This window comes from Ictidomys tridecemlineatus, chromosome 11, assembly GCF_052094955.1.
Source record: "Ictidomys tridecemlineatus isolate mIctTri1 chromosome 11, mIctTri1.hap1, whole genome shotgun sequence".
Classification (NCBI taxonomy): domain Eukaryota; kingdom Metazoa; phylum Chordata; class Mammalia; order Rodentia; family Sciuridae; genus Ictidomys; species Ictidomys tridecemlineatus.
The window spans coordinates 109,524,859-109,543,276 of NC_135487.1; the positions used below are offsets into that span (position 1 = coordinate 109,524,859).

The window sequence follows — 18,418 nt, forward strand, 5'->3', positions numbered from 1 at the left end:
TCTCTCCAGATCTCTATAATAACAAGCTGTGTCACTCCAGTGGGGCTCTACTGTAATTTGGCAGAGAAAGAGTAATGCAAAGCATATTTCTCCCACTGTGAACAGAAACTGTACAACTCTATGGGGATGTGTGGAGAAATTGCTTTCCAACATTTGGCTGCCTAAACATAAGGCAAATAAGAGGAGTTAACTGTTGGAATGGCTGACTGAGGGAATCTCCTCTTCCTCAGGAGATGTTTAAAAATGTAATGGAAGTTCCATCCATTTGCACTGAGTGTTGCTGTCTAACTGTGGACAGGCTTGATTGGCTCTCGTGGCATTGGATAGGTCATCTCCACTGTTGATTCAAATGAATGTCACAGCTAAAGTTTGGGAACTTGACCAGATCCATATAGCATAATGCAGAGATAAGTCAAGCTAACTGGGTGCTTAAAAGACTCTTCTCGAGGTAACATCAAAAATAAGACTAAAATCGAAGATCACTATAGATTAAGCAATGGGAAAGAAAAGATAAGTAAAGCACAGCTCTTAAGGCACTCACACAGTCTGTGGGAGCAGCAGGGGATAGCTTGGTAGCAGGATTTCTTCCTGCCGCTCTGGCTCCCTGTCTCCTTCCTTGGGCCCCTCTTCCTCTCCCTGCTAAGCATGAGAGTTCCTCAGGGATACACTCTGGGCCCTTTTGCTTCTTATTCTCTGCTTTCGTCAGAACTTTCTAAACTGCCCTGGTTCGAATTGCCACCTCAGGGTGATAACTCTAAGCCTTTGTGCTTAGCCCTGATCTCCCGAGCCCTGGGCCTTTAGACCCAGCTGCCAGCTGTACGTTTCTACTTGGATACCCCAGAAACCTTCAACCTCAGCCTGCCCCAGTTGCACTTCTCCTCTCTGCCAACCCACAAGACTCAATCATTTTTCTGCACTTGGAATCTGTGTGAATGACATCCCTGCCTCCCAGACGTCCAGGTCCAAATCTGAACAGTGTGTGTATGCCCCTTTCAAGGAGGCAGACACCTCTTGTCTTGAGCCAGTACTTTCTGTGTAGAAATGTGAGGTCAGTGTTGGCAGACTTTTTAGTATATAAAAAAATTTCCACAGTCTTGTTTGATATCTCCCAGTTTGAGAACATTTACAACTATTCAAATTCTTTTAAAATACTGAAGGTGTCAAATAAAGCCTGTTTGCAGGTTAGGTATGATTGTGGGTTGCAATTATGCATCCTGGCTTAGGAAAATAAATTAAAGAAGAACCTCAAGAAAAGATATTGAGAAGGCCAGGTGCAGGGGTGCATGCCTGTGATCCCAGTGATTTGGAGGCTTGAGGCAGGAGGACCGAAACTTCAAGGCCAGCCTCAGCAACTTAGCAAGAACTTGTCTCAAAATAAAAAATAAAAAGATCTGGAGATGTAACCCAGTGGTAGAGCACCCCTGGGTTCAATTCGCAATCTCAAAAAAAGAAAACCAAGACAAAGCTAAAAACCAAAACCAAAACAAAACAAAAAGATATTCAGAAGGAGAGTCAGCCTTGTTGGGAGAAAATTTTCTCTGAGGCCAAGGAAGAAAAAATATTTTTGAAGAAAATAGATTTTAGTGATAAAACCACAGAGAGAACAGAAAAACACTGGAGGATCCCTTGAGTTGGGAAACTGGGCCCCACCAAGTGTGGTGATGGGACTGGAAGTCAGAGTGTCATAAATTAGGGAGTCAGCTGGGGCGAGGAAACAGTTTCACATAAACTAATATTTTACATGCTTTTCCATGTAGGAAAGGGGAGAGCAAAGACAGTTGCAAGTGTCTGATATCATACAAAGTTGTTCTTTAAATAGCTTAATAAGTGCATTGAGAGGGGAGTTGAAAATGTAATGCACACTATAATTTCTTGATTAATATTAGTTTTTGTAATTATATCATTCCTAATCCTTACCTGCTGGTGAGTGGGAAGGGAGAGAAAAACATCAAAATCTTTTTAAACCATAGTCTAATCAAATAACTTAAATAGCTCCCTTGGGTGGTATCCTACCACTTGTATCAAAATATCCGGTCTCTCAAATGGCCTCTTCTCTCTGTGTCTCTACCTGAGTGATTCCCGGGTGTTTCGGAGGAAGGCAGTTTGCTGAGAATGAGGGCTAATGGAGTGACAGGCAATTTGAAGGGGAGCTGGCAGCTTTGAATAGCCCCTCTGGGAAGTTGAGTCGGATGTTGACCAAGGGGAAGTGAAAGCAGCAGCTATAAGGGCCTGGCGGCAGCCGGGTGATTTTCAGTAGCAGGGTCCACCAGGCTAGCGGCAGGAATAAGAAGGGAAGTGGTTGGCTTGATTCACGCCCGAGAATGTTCCCGCAAGTGTGAAGGAAAGGGCAGAGATCAAGGAAAAATATTAAAGATGAAGAACGAGTCTGGTGTCTAAAGAATACCAGATGGGATCCTTCCAGCAAAAACTGGATTTTCCAGAGGAGGCCTCCAACCTAGAAGTCTGTGTTCTTCTCTAACCTATTGCCCTTTCGTCCTCTAGGAAGGAAGGTTCAAGTCTCCAAAGTTCACCAGGCGGAAAATGCTACCGAGCACAGGGAGGTGGCCCTCAGCTGCAGCCTGGAGAGCTCGGGCGTCGAGGCCTCCCTGTACTCTGTGACGTGGTTCAGGAGCAGAGGAGACATGGGGAGCCAGATGCTGGTGCACCTGCACCACGATGGCTTGCTGGAGTACGGCAAAGTGGGGCGCAGGGGGCACCTGCACTGTGCCCGGGCTTCCCCTACAGACTTTGTCCTGAAGCTTCATGCGGTGGAGATGGAGGACACCGGCATGTACTGGTGCAAGGTGAAGGAATGGCAACTTTATGGTCACCCAGGCAAGTGGGTCAGCCAAGCATCGGATGAGTCGCAGAAAATAGTGCTCAGGGTGCAGCCTTCAGGTAACAGGGGTTGATCTTCTGTGGGCTGGTGTCCTGAGAATATTTGGCTCTTCGTTCGTGCTTTCTCTCCCAGCTGTCTTGTTCCTCCTTCAGGCTGAAGGCATTTCTCAGATTCCCTAAAGAAGATGACGTCACTGTCTCGCAGTAATAACCCTCAGTGGTAACAAACCACTGGGACTTGGATCATGAAGGTCACGTTAACGCTTTTCATTACTGTAACAAAGACCTGAGATAACCAGCTTATAAAGAGGAAAGGTATAACTTGGCCTAAAGCTTTAGAGATTTTAGTCAGATGATCAGATGCTTTGGGTCTACAGTGGTACATCATGGCAGGAGCATATGGCAGAGCAAAACTGCTCATCTAGTGACCAGGAAGTGAAAGAGAAAATGATAAAGGGACTATTGTCCCACTCTCCCCTTTGGCACACTGTCAGTAACCTAAAGACCTCCTGCTAGGCTCCACCCCCTCCCAAGAGCACCAAGCTGGAGGGGCCTTCACCATAGGGAACACTTGGGGAACACTTTCAGACTCAAACTGTAGCAATGGTCATTGGTGTGCTCCTTCTTGTTGTCCCTTGAAAGGCATCAAGGATGAAAGGGTGCCCTATAGAACTTATTTACAGGTTCCAGCAAGGAGGGCAGCCACTCAAAAACCCTTGGTCAGGGACTGACCGTTTTCTATGCACAAAGGTCCTCTTGCTCATTCGAGTGCTCAGCCTAGTACAGTTCAGCATAGGATAGTCACTTATTAAGCATGTGTTCATAATAAAAACTAGACGCTGGTGTTCGATGGCTGGCTACAACATGTGCAGCCCATTCTCTTAGCCACTTCTTTCCAGTGAGGTTCAAGAAGCAGGTGAGAGGTGAACTGTGAAATGAACTTAGCATGGGAAAGGGCCATTGGAGAAGCAGAGGTATAGACGGGGACCCCACACCAGGGAGGATAAATGGAAATGATCAATAAGGTAAAGCTGCTTTAGTGACGCTCTATAGGAGAGAAAGTTGCTATCGAGAACATAAGGCAACTCTCAGAATCAGGACAGTTGCATCTCAGCCACAGCCGGGCTCTGAAGTGGAAGTCAAAGTGATGTGATTGCTCCCAGGGCTGCATCATCCTCAACCCCTGTCCCTTCTTCAGATTTTTTTTTTTCTCTCAAATGTCCAGACAGAACTTTTTTTTCTTATCAGCCCTTTGTTCCAACATTTATAGGAGGTCCCACCACCCCTGAGCACATTCCATACAGATGTTCCCATTGGAATTCTAAGGCTTTGTAGATTCAGCAATTTTTTCAGTAGAATAAATAGATAATAACAGTAAAAAGTACATATTCTGTGACTAGAAAGCACAGCTCCTCTGGGGCAGTTGAGATCCTTCATAGCATATATATATGTTGTTAATCTCAGTGGAATCCTTGTAAAACAGGTGTAAAGTTTTAAAAAGACAAACTCTGGAAAGGAAACATTAAAAATTGAGTGGTATTTATATTCTTCACAACCGAAAAAGCTCAAAAGCCTGTGCCATGACCAACTGAGGATTTTCAGCACGACTAATGTCAAGGATTCTCAAGGAAACCCTTATAATATAGCACCTTGAATCCTCCGCCTCACTGTTCCTCTCTGGTGGTTGGGGAGACAGTCTGGGTGATGAAAAGTTCCCAGGGGTTGAAGTCGGATAAGCCTGGGCTCAGATCACAGCTCTGCCACCTATGAGCCATGAAATCATACCATGGGTATGTGACTTCTGTGAGCTTCAGCTTTCTTGTAAAATGAAGATCAAAATGTAAATGTGTTTTAAAGTACCCGGTATAATCCCTGGCACATGACAGGTGCTAAACAAATGCTAACTCCTTTTCCTCTTATGCCTCCAAACATGTTACACACATGTATGTATATAATTCATATATGCACATATATACATAGTTGTATGTACACCTTTGTGACAAGTTCTTTTTCTTTTGTGATGCTGGGGATGGAACCCAGGGCCTCACACATGCTAGGCAAGTGCTCTACCACCGAGCTACATCCCCTGACAAAATAATTTCATTTGTTCAATAATTAAATTTATATGAGGTTCTGAGAATACAAAAAAAAATGTATATTACTAGGTATATACAGGACTTGGAGTCCAGAGTGGGAAGTCAAGTCCAGCATGACAGGTGTTGTTGAAGAAGCATTCTCAGGGTGCTAAAGGAACAAATGAGCTAGGTGAGGGCAGGGTAGGAAGGAGATCTGGGAGGGTCCCCTTGGTATAAGGGCTGTGGTACAATGGTGACAGCTGAGACCAGTGAGATGGGGAAGGCACAGATCTTGGGTACATCTGGTGTCTGAAGCTAAGGAAGGGCACTTTATCGTGCAGTTATGGGGTGTTGCTGAAAAAGTCCAAAGAGGGAAGTGACATCATCAGATCTGCATTTTATAGAAAGTTCCCACTGGCAGTAGTATTTCTGATCAATTGGAGCAGAGGCAGACAGAGCAGGGAGAAGCATCTGAAATTGTAGGAACCCGATGAGACAAGATGAATTAAGGCAGTGCCAGTGAGACTGAGAGAAGGACAGCATGAGGCATTAGGAGGCCTAATCTTCAGGATCTAGACACTGATTAGATATATGTGGGCAATGAGTGGAAGGGGAAAATCGAGGATGACTATTTGGATGCTGGCTTAGGTGAACAGTGATGTCAGTGACCAAGCAATGTAACACAGGAGCAAGGTTTATAGGGGGAGATTAGTTCAATTTTGAGTAAATGGAGCTGGCATTGAGTTTGGATTACATGTGAATTATCAAAAATAATCTGTCTGATAGTCATGGGGGCTTCTAAATGGAATATGCAGCAGAGTTGTACTTTAGGGGCTATTAATTTATAACCGATGATGCTCAGAGATGAGTCCCTGAGACATCTCACTATTGATCAGGAGAACAGAGAGGCAGACTGGGAAGGAGGAGATTGACTGCGATGGCTGGGAAGTAGGAGGAAAATTGGAATTCAGTGCTATCACAGAAACCCAGGGCAGAGAGGGCATCAAGAGGGAGGGGAGAGACAACGTGCTGGACAGTGCAGAGAGGTCTTAGCTAAGAATGGCGTTTCCATGGATTTGACAAGATAGGAGGACAATTGCAGAACAGTAAAGAGAGAAGTCAGATTGCACTGGTCTAGAAACGAGCAAGCAACCCATCAAGTACAGATGACTCTCTCAGGAGCTATAACGGGAAAGAGAGAAGACCACAAACATAGCAAGAGGTGTCAGTGAGAGCATTTTCGTTCTGCTTTATTTCTGTGTTGCTTCAAAGATGGTAGGAACTTGAGCACATTCACACTGTAGAGAGGAAGAAGGCGAAGTGCAGAAGAGACTAGACACGGCTGACACCCGGCACTGGTAGTGCCTCACGGCCCCCTCCACACCTTCTTCCCTGGTCAACCTCTAATCTTTCACCCACCAACTGAGCTGCTGCTGTCACCGTGACTCACCTTGCTCTCTTAGTCATCACGACCACATTCACCCACCACCACTGCTAGACTGACGCTCTGAGCAGGCAAAGACTATGGGTGTCTTGTCCCCATCTGGCTCCGTCTGGCGTGCAGGAGATGCTCAGATACTTACTGAGTCACAATCCCATTCCTGGAGAGTACCAGTTCCATGTGCTAAAAAGTACCCGGGTCACATATAATATACTGCTAATTGTCACTTCTCAGTGGCTTTCCACCCCCTCTGTGGGCACCCCAGGTTGGGTTAGTTTTACACATTAGAGTTGTGGAGCAGGGAACTCCAGTGAAGGCAGAATAATTAAGAGGCATTCCCTGGGAGAACGGACCTCACCTTTTCTTCTCCATGTTACTTCCTTACCAATGGCCAAGCCAGGACAGGGCCTACAGCTGCCTGAGTCTGTCTGCCTCATCCTCAGGCCCTACATATGAAGGTCTTTATTTTTTGAAGAATTGTCTGGATTAATTGATAGGCCAGGTTGTAAGGCTTTCTGGGGACTGGATTATTTTAGTAGTGTAGTACTTGTAGCCATTTCCCAGCTCTTTTGGGGTGAGGATTTATTGAGAAGGTGGATTCTTAAAGGAGACACACATCCTACCACACTGATGTTCCTGGAGAGGTCACGTCATTTGTTTACCTCTCACCCTTGCCTTCAGTGAGGCCTGGCACATAGCACTCAACACAGGCTTGATCAAAGAATGAGCAAGTCTTCCATTAAGTTGAAATGGAATGCTGACAGGGCATTACTGATTCTGAGATGCACCTGATATCAGAAGGCCTTCCCCCACTTTTATTTCTTGGCAGGAACCACACTTGCATGTGTGGTATAGCCAATTGCCCAAGTTTTGGATGGAGGGGTGGAGAGGAATTGGGAGCCCCCTTATCATCCTACACTTCTCAGAAGTCAGTGTTTCTGAGATAGTATCCAAAAGGAGGCTCCCCTGTGGCTGTGGGAGGAGCAAGTTATAAACTAAGCCTCATGATAAAGTGTTCTCATTAAATTTTTGGCTCTGTTTTGCAGGGCTTGTACTTTGAGCCTTGGACACTTAGATTGATTCAAAATGCCAAACCCTGATGGTTTTGAGTGTCACCAATTCTAATCCAAATATGGGTGAGAGGCAGATGGTGGGAAATGGTGATGTGGGATCCAGAGAAAACACTGCCCTCCCAGGAGAGGTAATTTAGAAGCACTGGAGCTGACAGTTGGTAGCTGCTGGCTAATTCAGCGCTGTGAGGAGTGCACTTTGCCGTCCTTTGATAGCAGATTGCTCTAAACAGAGCATCCTCCTCCCCATTAAGACCATCAAGGCCTCTGGCAGTCCCTTCACGCAGAAGATTACAGTCCCAGGGGCAAAGAAGTTCAGTACCAGATTTCTTTTTCCCACCACCCATGCGCCAGCCCCATCTCACCATCATCACACCACCATCCTAGCAACCGTGAGACTTGGTACAGCCAACTCCCACCTCAAATTCTCGGCTTCCCATAACTAGAAAGGAAGCCAGAGCCTTTTAGCTGAAGGTTGCCCAGGTTTGGGGCAAAGGATGACATCGAAGAGAATTTAGCTGGTAGAAGAACTTGGCCAAGACTGTCATGTTAACTGGCTTTCCATCTCTGTGACAAAATACCTCAGATAAACCTTTGTTTATCTTTTTTGAGTGTATGGTGCTCGGGGTTGAACCCAGGGCCTTGTGCATGCCAGGCAGACACTCTACCACTGAGCCACATTCCCAGCCCCAAGAAAGTTTTCTCTTGATTCATAGTTTTGGAGGTTTCAGTTCATCATCAGTTGGTCCATTGTTTTGGACCTGTCGGGAGGCAGTACATTATGGCAGGAGTGTGCAGCAGAGAAAGCTGCTCACCTCATAGCATCCAAGAAGCAAAGAAAAAGGAAGAGACTGGTGTCCCACGATCCTCTTTGAGGGCATACCCACAGTGACCTAAGATCTTCCAATAGATCCCCCTCTTAAAGGTTGTACCAGCTTCTAGTAGTGCCAAGCTAAGGACCAAGCCTTTAACACATTAGCTTTTGGGGGACATTCCAGATCCAAACTATGGCACATGTGATCCCTGAATGAGGAAGCAACAGGAATCCTGCATATAGTCTTTTGAGAGTAAGTTGTCTGCAATTTTTCTCAGCTTTCTCAGTAGCCCTCCAACTAATATTGATTATTTTCTGATTCAACAAATGCTATTAAGCATTATGTTAAATGTTGTATTATGCATTATCACATCATAACTCTGGACATTATTATTATCCCTGTTTGTCTGATGAGGAAACTAATGATTAGAGAGGATAAGTAACTTCCAGTAAGTTGAAGCATGATGATTTGAACCCAGCTCTCTCTGAAATATAGTAGGTGCTCATTCGTTACTCGGCGTGAATGCCCATGGCCAGTGACCTCTGCACCTAGTCCTGGCTCCATTCTCTTTTAGCATTATCTATGCTTCCTTTTAACCATGCCTTCAGTGTGCTCAGATGAGACCTGGGACAATAACTGTAATCAAGCTGGATCATTTGGGAGAGAATGTGGAGAGGAGATGGTAAAGAATTCAAAATCTGGCACTGCCATTGCTCATCCTTCCAAAAAGAAAAAAAAAATAGCATGGAGAATGCAAGTGAGACCAGAAAAAATCCCGGCCACAAACCCCTGCAGCTCTTTGCCAGCCCATTCAGAGCTGCCAGCCTCAAGTTCAGGAGGATCCTTACTTTTCATAATACAATGGCGGCTGCCCCTTGTTCCCTTGTGAAATGCATTCATACAATACTGCATTCATTAGGCTCCATTGAGGTCCTGTGGATAAAGTGCTGCACAAGATAAAAAGACTCATAAGACACAGGCCTTACCTTCAAGGAACACACAATACAGCACTTGAGCAAATGTCCAGATTCTTTCTCAATTTTTTTCAACATGTAAAATGCATTAGCAATGCCCAAAATGGAATTCTTACAGCAGGAGATGGGTCATAATGACCTATAAACCTGTTTTCATCTCAAAGAGTCTATAATTCTATGAATCCTATAGCTTAACCTTTGAAGAAGAGATTGCTTATGTCGTTACAGTTTTCCAAGAAAAGCACAGCTATTGATAGCATGCGATTTTTTCTGAACGGTCCTGATTTCAAATATCATGTCATAAATAAATGCAGTTGGTAGGCTATAATTAGTGGTCGGTATGTCTTTAAGCCTATGACTTTCTGCTTCAAGACTCTGTAAATGTGGTTCTTTTGACCGGCTGTAGCTCAGGGCATCATTTGCTGGAACCTGTGGTGTTTGCAATCCTCTCCTCTTTGCTCCCTTGACCGAGCGAGCGGCCAGGAGCCACTCTGAGGCTGCTTGTGCGTGCTCCACATGTCTGTCTGCTGATGGTGCTTCCCTGCGGACTGCAGCTGTGGGAGGATCACATACTTCAGCATGACTTTATATAGTATCTTTGGCCTGGGTGGTTGCAGTCAACCTGATTTAATTCAGATCAGCAGAAGTTATTGAACACGTGTCCTAGACACTGTAGGGGGTGTAGAAGCACATGACACTATCAGATGTACTCCATAGCTATAATAAAACAAAGAGATGGGTTAAAGAGGAGGAAAGAGGTCTAAACAAAGGGCTGTGTGAGAGGGGAATAAGCAGAGACTTGTGCCCAAGGCCAGGTAGGAGCACCAGGAAAGGAAGAGTGATCTGGCTAGGCAGGAAGGACCTGGAGAATTAGGTACAGGGAGGGACAATTGAGCAGTCCAGAAAAGGAGCCCAAGAGGGTTCTGCTTGGAGGCCAGGTATGGGTCAGGGAGGGAAGTGCTCCTCTCTGCAGGCTCAGATGTTTACGAGGACAGTGCAATGTGGTGTGTATTTCAGAAGCAGCAGTGGGAATAGCTCAGTTAAAAATTCAGGGCTGGCAACATAGTTGAGAACGAGGGCTGAATTATAGATATCTTTTCTGAGGAAGGAAGATTAAAGGAGAGGTTTTCTTTTTCTTTTTGTTTTGTCTTTGGTTTGTGCTGGTAGTTTTAAGTAGGTCATTGGAAACTCCAGTGGTTGGAAATTGCTGGGCAAGGGGGAGTTGCGAGCATTAGGTGAGCAGAGCTGTGCAAGCACCCAGTCCTGGGCTCCCACATGTCACTTGGCCCCTTTGTGTTTACATATATTTGCCTGTAACATTAAATTGAGAAATGTGCATGACTGGTTAGTCTAGATAGGTGGGAGAATGACGCTGTCTGTATTTTCCTCCCTTTCATTGCAGAGACCACGTTTCCTTCCCGGATCTGCTCCTCGACACCTTTACTCTACTTTCTTGTCATCTGTCCCTTGGTCATGTTCGTTCTTCTGCTCATTTCCCTCCTCTGCTTATTCTGGAAGGCCAAAAAGCTGTCGCAGCTGAGTCTCAGAACACAGAAAGACAAGTCTCTTTGGGTGGGTCTGAACGGAGCTGAAGGCTGGACTACAGACAGGAGGAAGCACCAAGAGGAAGATGAAGACAACTGACTCCTGAGAGGCACCTGCATCTGGTGGAAGGAGCACATGGGGACTTTTGAAGTGAACTTACCTGGGTGTGAACAAAGCCTGCTCCTGTCCTTCCCTACAGCTGTGGCCTTGGGCAAGTTGCCTAGGAATCAGAGGGAACATTTAATGAGCACTTGTTTTTCTTAAATATATACATTTTGTTTTTTTCAAAGAAGAAATAAAAATGGTCAACAAATACCTGAAAAAAAAATGTTCAACAACCTTAGCAGTAATGGAGAAAGAAATTAAAACTATATGGTGCCAGGTTATTTACCCCTTGCAACTTTCAGACGCAGGTAGCATCATCATTACTCAGGCTCCCCCTGACCACGCCCCCTAGAGGTTGTAGGTAGAGAAGTGCCTCCCTCACACAGATTGGAGGGTCAGATGAGCCCTGATGGTGGAGTCCTGGGTGGGTCCAAGCCTTCCTTGCCCTTTCTCTTCCCCTCTCCCTCTTCTTGGGTCTTCTCTTCATTACTAATTTCCCTGGAAACACTGGTAGCCCAGTTACATTGGCTTGAGGTAATCTCCTTCTTCCAGGTAAGAGGTGCAGGAAAGAGCCCAACGTCAGCAAGGCAGAAAGAATAGGGAACATTCACTCATTTACCTAAAAACTGCCTCCCAACCAGAATGTAATATCTTTCTAGACCAAAAATCCATTTTTCCCCCCTATCCCATCTACTCAAGAGCTTAAGAGTAGGTGAATCAATACTGGTTCTATAAAACATTTTGTAGCTTGAGGATTTGGGGGGGAAAGGGGGAGGGGGTTTGCTTTTATGCCATAAGATTTACTAAGTCATTGCTGAGAAAAAGCTTTTTCTGTTTCATGCAGTAGTGCTACACTTAGGCCCCCAAGGCCAGCCGTCTCCCCTTCTTTCCCCACCAAAGGACCCATCCATTGGCTCCAGGGCATCTTTCCCATGACCTGACAATTCCGGGCAGCAGGAAAACATTGTGGTAATGTGTGGAGGAGGAGGGGTCAGCAGTGCCACTAGGTCCTCCCTTGTTCTCAAGGCAAGCAGCAGGTCAAGTGTGATTCCTGGGGATCCCCTAATCTCTGCCTGGAAAATTCCAAAGTTGGGGGCATCTAAGGCTTGAGGCTTTCAAAGGCTGTCCCCATCAGGCCTGGGGTCTCCTCACCTTTGTTTCAAAAGCTGCTCAGGCCTTGTTTTATCCACAATTGGAAATCAATCAATGCCACCTAAAAGACCTGAGAAAATACGTCTATTTATTGTCAAAGTGACCAACAGGGTTGCTTTATGGCTTAGCAATTTGCATTTCCAAGGAGAGCAATTTATTTTTAATTATTTTATCAGGCGCGTGATCCTCTCCAAATTTAATTAGTTCCTTTGCTCCTTTGCAAGCAGATTATGGGTGGCTATGAGAACCTTTACTCTAGACCTGCAGGTTTCTTAAATTCATCTCCTTTTTTAGCCTCATTTGAAATACTCCAAATATTTTCTTAAACGTGTCAATACTTTTACTACTTCTCTCCCAGGTGAAGGAGCATATTTTTACTGAAAACAAAACAGGAATAAAAGACTTCTTAGAAAGTCTGATGAACCCTTTCCCTGCATTTTTCCCCCCCAGAAATTTGTATTTTTTTTTTTAATTTTAATTGTTGGTTGTTCAAAACATTACATAGTTCTTGACATATCATATTTCACACTTTGATTCAAGTGGGTTATGAACTCCCATTTTTAAGGACAGAAATTTGTATTTTAATTGAGATTTGGGAAGGAAAGAAAGTACAATTGAGCCCCAGCCAGAGAATCACAGAATAGACAGTGGAGCTGCCATCTGCCCGGAGCTCCCTTCCTCTGTCCCACCTCTCTTCACCTGGATACAGCTTTCTTGGCTCAAATACCATTCCTTCACATTTGAACCCAGCACAGTGAACTCAGCACAGGACTTGCACAGAGAGAGACTGCGCTATCAAACTGAGCACTAAGCCAGGGAAGTATTCCCAGCAAGCCCTTGCAGCTTGCCAGCCGCTGTAACAGGCACACAGGGCCCAAGTGATGAGTCAGACATGGCCTTGTGCCCCTGGGAGCGTTGCCTTGTTTCTGCAGATGCTCTCTGTCATAAATGGGACCTAGATTTTCTTAGAAGCTACATCACACTATTGTCCCATAGTGAGTTGTCAGGCAACTAAAACCCCAAAGTTACCTTCTACTTCCTTTTTTTTTTTTTTTAACTTTTGAACTTCTAGAATAAAATTTGCTTTGATCCAATTCAACAAATATTTTACATGAAACCTCTTTCCAGTTTAATGTTCGAACTTTAATGTTTGAAGTATAATGGAAACCTTCACTTTCAACACATTGATTTCAACTTTTTCATCCTGATAGTTAATATTCTGTCCATTTTACCCATGTATTTTGTTCCTGGGAAGCTTGATTTGATCTGTTATATCTGAATCTGTTTTGTACCTGACTGACTTAATAAATAATCTTAGGTTCTGAGGACCAGTGTCAAGTCCAAGACTTTCTACCATTTGAATCTTCCCCACCAGGCTCATCCTAGAGATGGACAGCTCACTACCTCTGCAGTATTCCACACCATCATACTGTGAACATACTTTGTCAAGACCAGAAAGCCATGGTTGACCCTTTCATTATTTTCAGTCTATTGAGTCAAGGCAGAAAATGAATGTAATGCAAGAAAGTCACCTGCCATAATTATTTCTCATTCTTGAACAGGATTCCTTCATCATCTCAGAGTCTTATGGAATCCCCTTCTAGAAGGGATTATTATTCCTGTTCTTCAAGTGAGGAATTGAAGCTCAAAAAAGCTGGGATTTATCCAGGGTCCCCAACCATATGCAAAAAAGTAAGAGCCAAAATTTAGGTCTGCTAACAAGTTCTGGACTCTCTCCACAATAAGCACTATGGGGAAAACCTGGTGGTAATAATACCTCCTCATGTGTGTGTTACAGTGATCAGATCAGTTCTTATGTGGAGATAAGTTTTAAACCATGTCAAATTATAAGTGAATGTCAGTATAACCCATGTTTTTCCAGGTCTTAACTGCCTGTGCACATAAATGAAATGATATCAATCATAAATGAAATGATATCAATAGTAGTAATTCAGATTCTATAGGTTTTTGTCACAGGTTGCTTACACGGGGTCTTGCCCATTGTATTAGTTAGCTTTTCATTACTGTGACCAAAATACTCAAAAAGAACAACTTAGAGGAAGAAAAGTTTATTTAGGCTCATGGTTTCAGAGGTTCAGTCCATGGTATGCTGACTCCCTTGCTCTGGGTCAGAGGTAAGGCCCAGAACAATGGAGTTAGCACATCATGGTGGAAGCAGGTGGTGGAGGAGCACTGTTCCATGGTGGCCAGGAAGCAGAGAGATAGAGAGGGGAAGTGGGGAAGACGGACCCTTCCAGAACATGCTCCCAGACACCTACTTCTTCCAGCCATGTTCCGCCTGCCTACAGTTACCACCCAATTAGTCCGTTCGAACCAGGATGGACTGAGTAGGTTACAGCTCTCATAATCAGTTTACCTTTGAATGTTCTTGCATTAAGGCTGGAGCTTTTGAGAGACACATTATATCTAAATCATAACAGCCATGTACAGTGTCCTTCAAATATTTCTGGGGATTCCTGAAGATTCTGAGAATTCATATGAGCTCAAAAACAAGGTCACTCCCACATAATCCTTTGCTACTCTCTCTGGCTCTGTGGGTTCCAACAGGCTCACTGCAGCTGGAAGGGAGGAGAACTAGACATTAGTCTGCACGTGTTTAGAGGTAACATCTTACTCTCATTCTGCCTTTGCTTTATGCTCTGATATAGGAGAATGAATCCAAGACTGCTTATGCTTTATGTCTCTTAAGTATTCTCTTGTTAAAATGACTACTAACTTTTGCCCAACATCTCCTTTCTTTGTAGAGTCCAAACACCAACTGGGATCAGACTGGGAGACAGACTTCAGGCTATTCTCTCCATTTCTCATTCTCTGATCCCAGGAAGGTGTGCACTAACTTCTTAGGCATTTAGAAATGAGAGAAAATTTCACAAGGAGATATTTGAATTGGGCTTTAAAAGTAAGGAAATAGAATAATAGGACCAATTAGAGTAAATGGTCTAGAAAAATTTTGCAATGAAAAGTACAATGCAATGCATACAATAACTTTGGTTTGATTTAAGTGTGTGATCTATGGGTAGGAGGTAAATCAGGAAAGGGAGTTCGAGCAAAATTTTGGGGTGGTGGAAAGGGCCAGGAGGACAGATCTTGAACATGTAGAAAGAAGAACATGGACTTTATGTGGTAGGCAATGGTGAGCCATTGAACATTATTTAATAGGGAAGGGGCAGCTGTGGCTTAGGAGAATAAAAAATAACAGCACAGATATTGGATGGGGTTAGACTGAGGAAGGTGGAAATGTCAAGGTGAGATTAGACAGCCAGCTGGAGAGCAACTATTACTTTCCTGCTTTGTATAATGGAAATGACACTAATTTTGCAAGTGTTTGAGTATAGCACAAAATTATAAGACAGCTTTGAGCATGATATCAAGTTTATAGAAGTAGATTTATATGTATAATTATATATTAAATACAATGACACATATTATGAGATTCCTCTTGTGTTCAAAAATTTTTAACCTAATTTTCTACAGACAGGTATAGAGGTAAGAAAGTTACATATATTCACTATCTTAACTAGCTCTCTGTTTATATTTTTGATACTTGTTTTTATTTTAATTTACTTGTTAGAAATTTGAAGTTGCTACCAGGTCACCTCTGAATCCAAGTCTCCTTCTGGGTGAGCTCTGACTGCCAAATAGAGATGTTTTGACTAGAAGCATGATTATCACATTAAACTATTTACAGAGATAAAAGAACACATTGGGTAAGGATAGTGATTAAGAAGTCTATATGCTATAATTAACCAGTATATGAAAATCCAAATGTATTGCTCCTTCAAAGTCAAGAGTGGTGGTGGGTGGAAAGGTGGAGAGAGTGGGTGGGAGGGTGGAGGGGGCTGCCACTTTAAAATTGCCTTTTTTTCAGTAAGAAGATCCTTGCTCAATTTATCTTGCCCTACTACCTTTCTGGAACCCTATGCTCCAGCCACACCGAATTACTTCCTGGTTCTCAAACATGGTTCTGATTTTGTCTTTGGATTTTTTTCCTCTTTTCTAATCACCTTCATTTAATTGACCTCAATATTGCTGAAGAAGTTCACTAAGATACTAGGGGAGCTGAATTTGATGGTGCATCCTAGCTACTCCAAGGCCGGCCGAGGCAGGAAGATTGCAAGTTTAAGACCAGTCTGGGCAACTTAGTGACACCCTCTCTCAAAATAAAATTAAAAAAGGGCTGGGAATGTAGTGCAGAGGATTCAATATCCAGTACCACAGGGGAGAGAGAGAGAAAGAGAGAAAGGGGGAAAGCAGTACTATTTATTCCTTTGTTTACCTGTTTTGGACTGGATCGTGTCCACATACAATTGTGAAGCAAGCCCAAATCTCAGAAAGCTCTCTACCATCACCTCTATCCTTTGGTAACTGTAAGATTATGAGCACCCATAATATTGTCTTAGGTCATCTCCCCCAGAGTACACTGTGCTGGGAGGTGTTCGCCTGTGACCTGATGTACATGGATGGCATGTACACAGAGAGATGTGGTAACATGGAACCTGCCCTGTGTCACTGGTGTGTTTACAGCCTACTTCCTTGGCTCTGATTATGTATATGTATATCTTCATGTGAAGGATTTTCAAACTTATCTTACTTGTAACAGGTAATTATTGAGAGTCCCATGCCAATCAGAAGAAGACACCATGACAGTAGCAATCAATGTTCTTTGGTAATACGTCTTTGTGTATATGCAATGAGTCTCTAATTAAAACACATATCAGTAACAGTTCTTTGGTCACGATAATACTATAGACAAAGGATCATCAGCTTAGGTGCTTCAGGATTCAAGCAAGTAAATGAAGGGAAAAACAATTGGTCTGTGGAGTCTTCTGGGAGTGATGAAGACTAGAATAACTGGAGCATGCATTTCTATTTAAAGGCACTCAGTTTCAACATAAGATATCGTGCAAGGTAATTAGAAGACTTTAGAGCTTTATAATCCTGCATCATATCCGAAAGCCATCAATAGATACCAAAACTCTGCCATCAAAACAGCACCTCAAAGTTAGGCCTACACTTAAAGGTCATGAAACTATTTGTCCATGTTTTCTTCTGAGTGCTTCATTGTTTACCTTTCCAAAGAAGGCTTGGAATACATCTAAAATTAATTTTAAACAAATTAATTTTGTATACAATTTGAGTTGGGAACCTTGAATGCTACTGATAGGAATGTAAAATGGCACAGCTTCTATGGAAAAATTGTAACACATTTCCTTTTCTTTCTTTATTTGCATTGTCTTACTGCAAAAATAGATTACTATAAGGCCCAGTAATTCCATTTCTGAGTATATACCCAAGATAAATGAAAAATCAGGGACATGGATAAACCTTGAGGAGACCTATGCTAAGTGAAGGAAGCCAGTCACAATAGGAGAAATACCATGGGATTCTATATATGAAGTACCCAGAGAGTCTACTTTATAGACAGAAAGTAGAAGGATGGTTTCCGGGGTTGGAGATGAGTCAATAGGAAATTATTATCTAATGAATTATAGAGTTTTTATTTGAGAGGATAAAAAAAGTTCTGGCCAATGAAGCCCACTATCATGTATAATTATAATGCACCAATAAAAAATAGTTCTAGTGATAGTGGTAGTGGCACAACAATGTAATTGAATTTAATGCTGCTGAAATGTACACTTAAAATGGTTAAAATGATAAATTTTATACTAAGTATATTATAGCATTTTCAAAAAAGGAAAATAAAGATCAAAGTTTATTTCTCTCCTTTTGATTATCCCATTGCTCCAGCATCAAATTTTTAAAAAGAATATCATTTCCTTTCCCTAAAGCAGTGGCATCTATAACAAAAATTAGGTGAATGTTATGTTTTAATGTACTGTTTAAGAAATCTTTGCCTATCCTCAATAAACTTTGTTGATATATTAAATCACAGTGAATTATGATTTAATCACAATTTACTACTGAAGCATGATTTATTCCAGTAATGCAAGGTTGTTTCAACATATAAAATTCAATTTATGCAAATCATTAAGTGAACAGAATAAGGAAGAAAAATACTTGATCATCTTAATAGATGCAAAAAGTAATTTAATAATGTTCAATACTTACTCTTAATAATATTTCTCAGTAAACTAGTAATAGAAGGGAACTTTTTTTTTTTTGAGGGGAACTTTCTGAAGTTGATAAGCATCATACTCAGCCAGGTGTTGCCGCAGTCTGGCTGGGCACAATTCAGGAGCCACTTATCAGGCAGAAACGAACTTTATTTTTAGAACACACTCCACCACAGAAGCTCTTCAGGAATTCCCTCAGAGCCCAACTGCCACCACCAGCTTCTGGGTAGCCTTTCAACCCCCCACTCCTCCCGCTCTTGAGGCCGATTGGCTGGGTCGTGTGGGTGCAGCCAAAAGAGTCCCCCAAT

At 43.0% G+C, this 18,418-nt stretch overlaps 1 protein-coding gene across 1 annotated transcript in view; it reads left to right on the forward strand.

The window, feature by feature from the left end:
* Positions 1-11,071, forward strand: part of Cd101 (CD101 molecule) — a 45,093-nt gene extending 34,022 nt beyond the window's left edge. The window contains exons 8-9 of the mRNA XM_078027805.1: positions 2,503-2,898; positions 10,616-11,071. Coding sequence (XP_077883931.1) covers positions 2,503-2,898; positions 10,616-10,857 — 638 coding nt within the window. The 3' untranslated portion in view covers positions 10,858-11,071. The remainder of the gene's footprint in view (positions 1-2,502; positions 2,899-10,615) is intronic.
* The last annotated feature ends 7,347 nt before the right edge of the window (positions 11,072-18,418 follow it).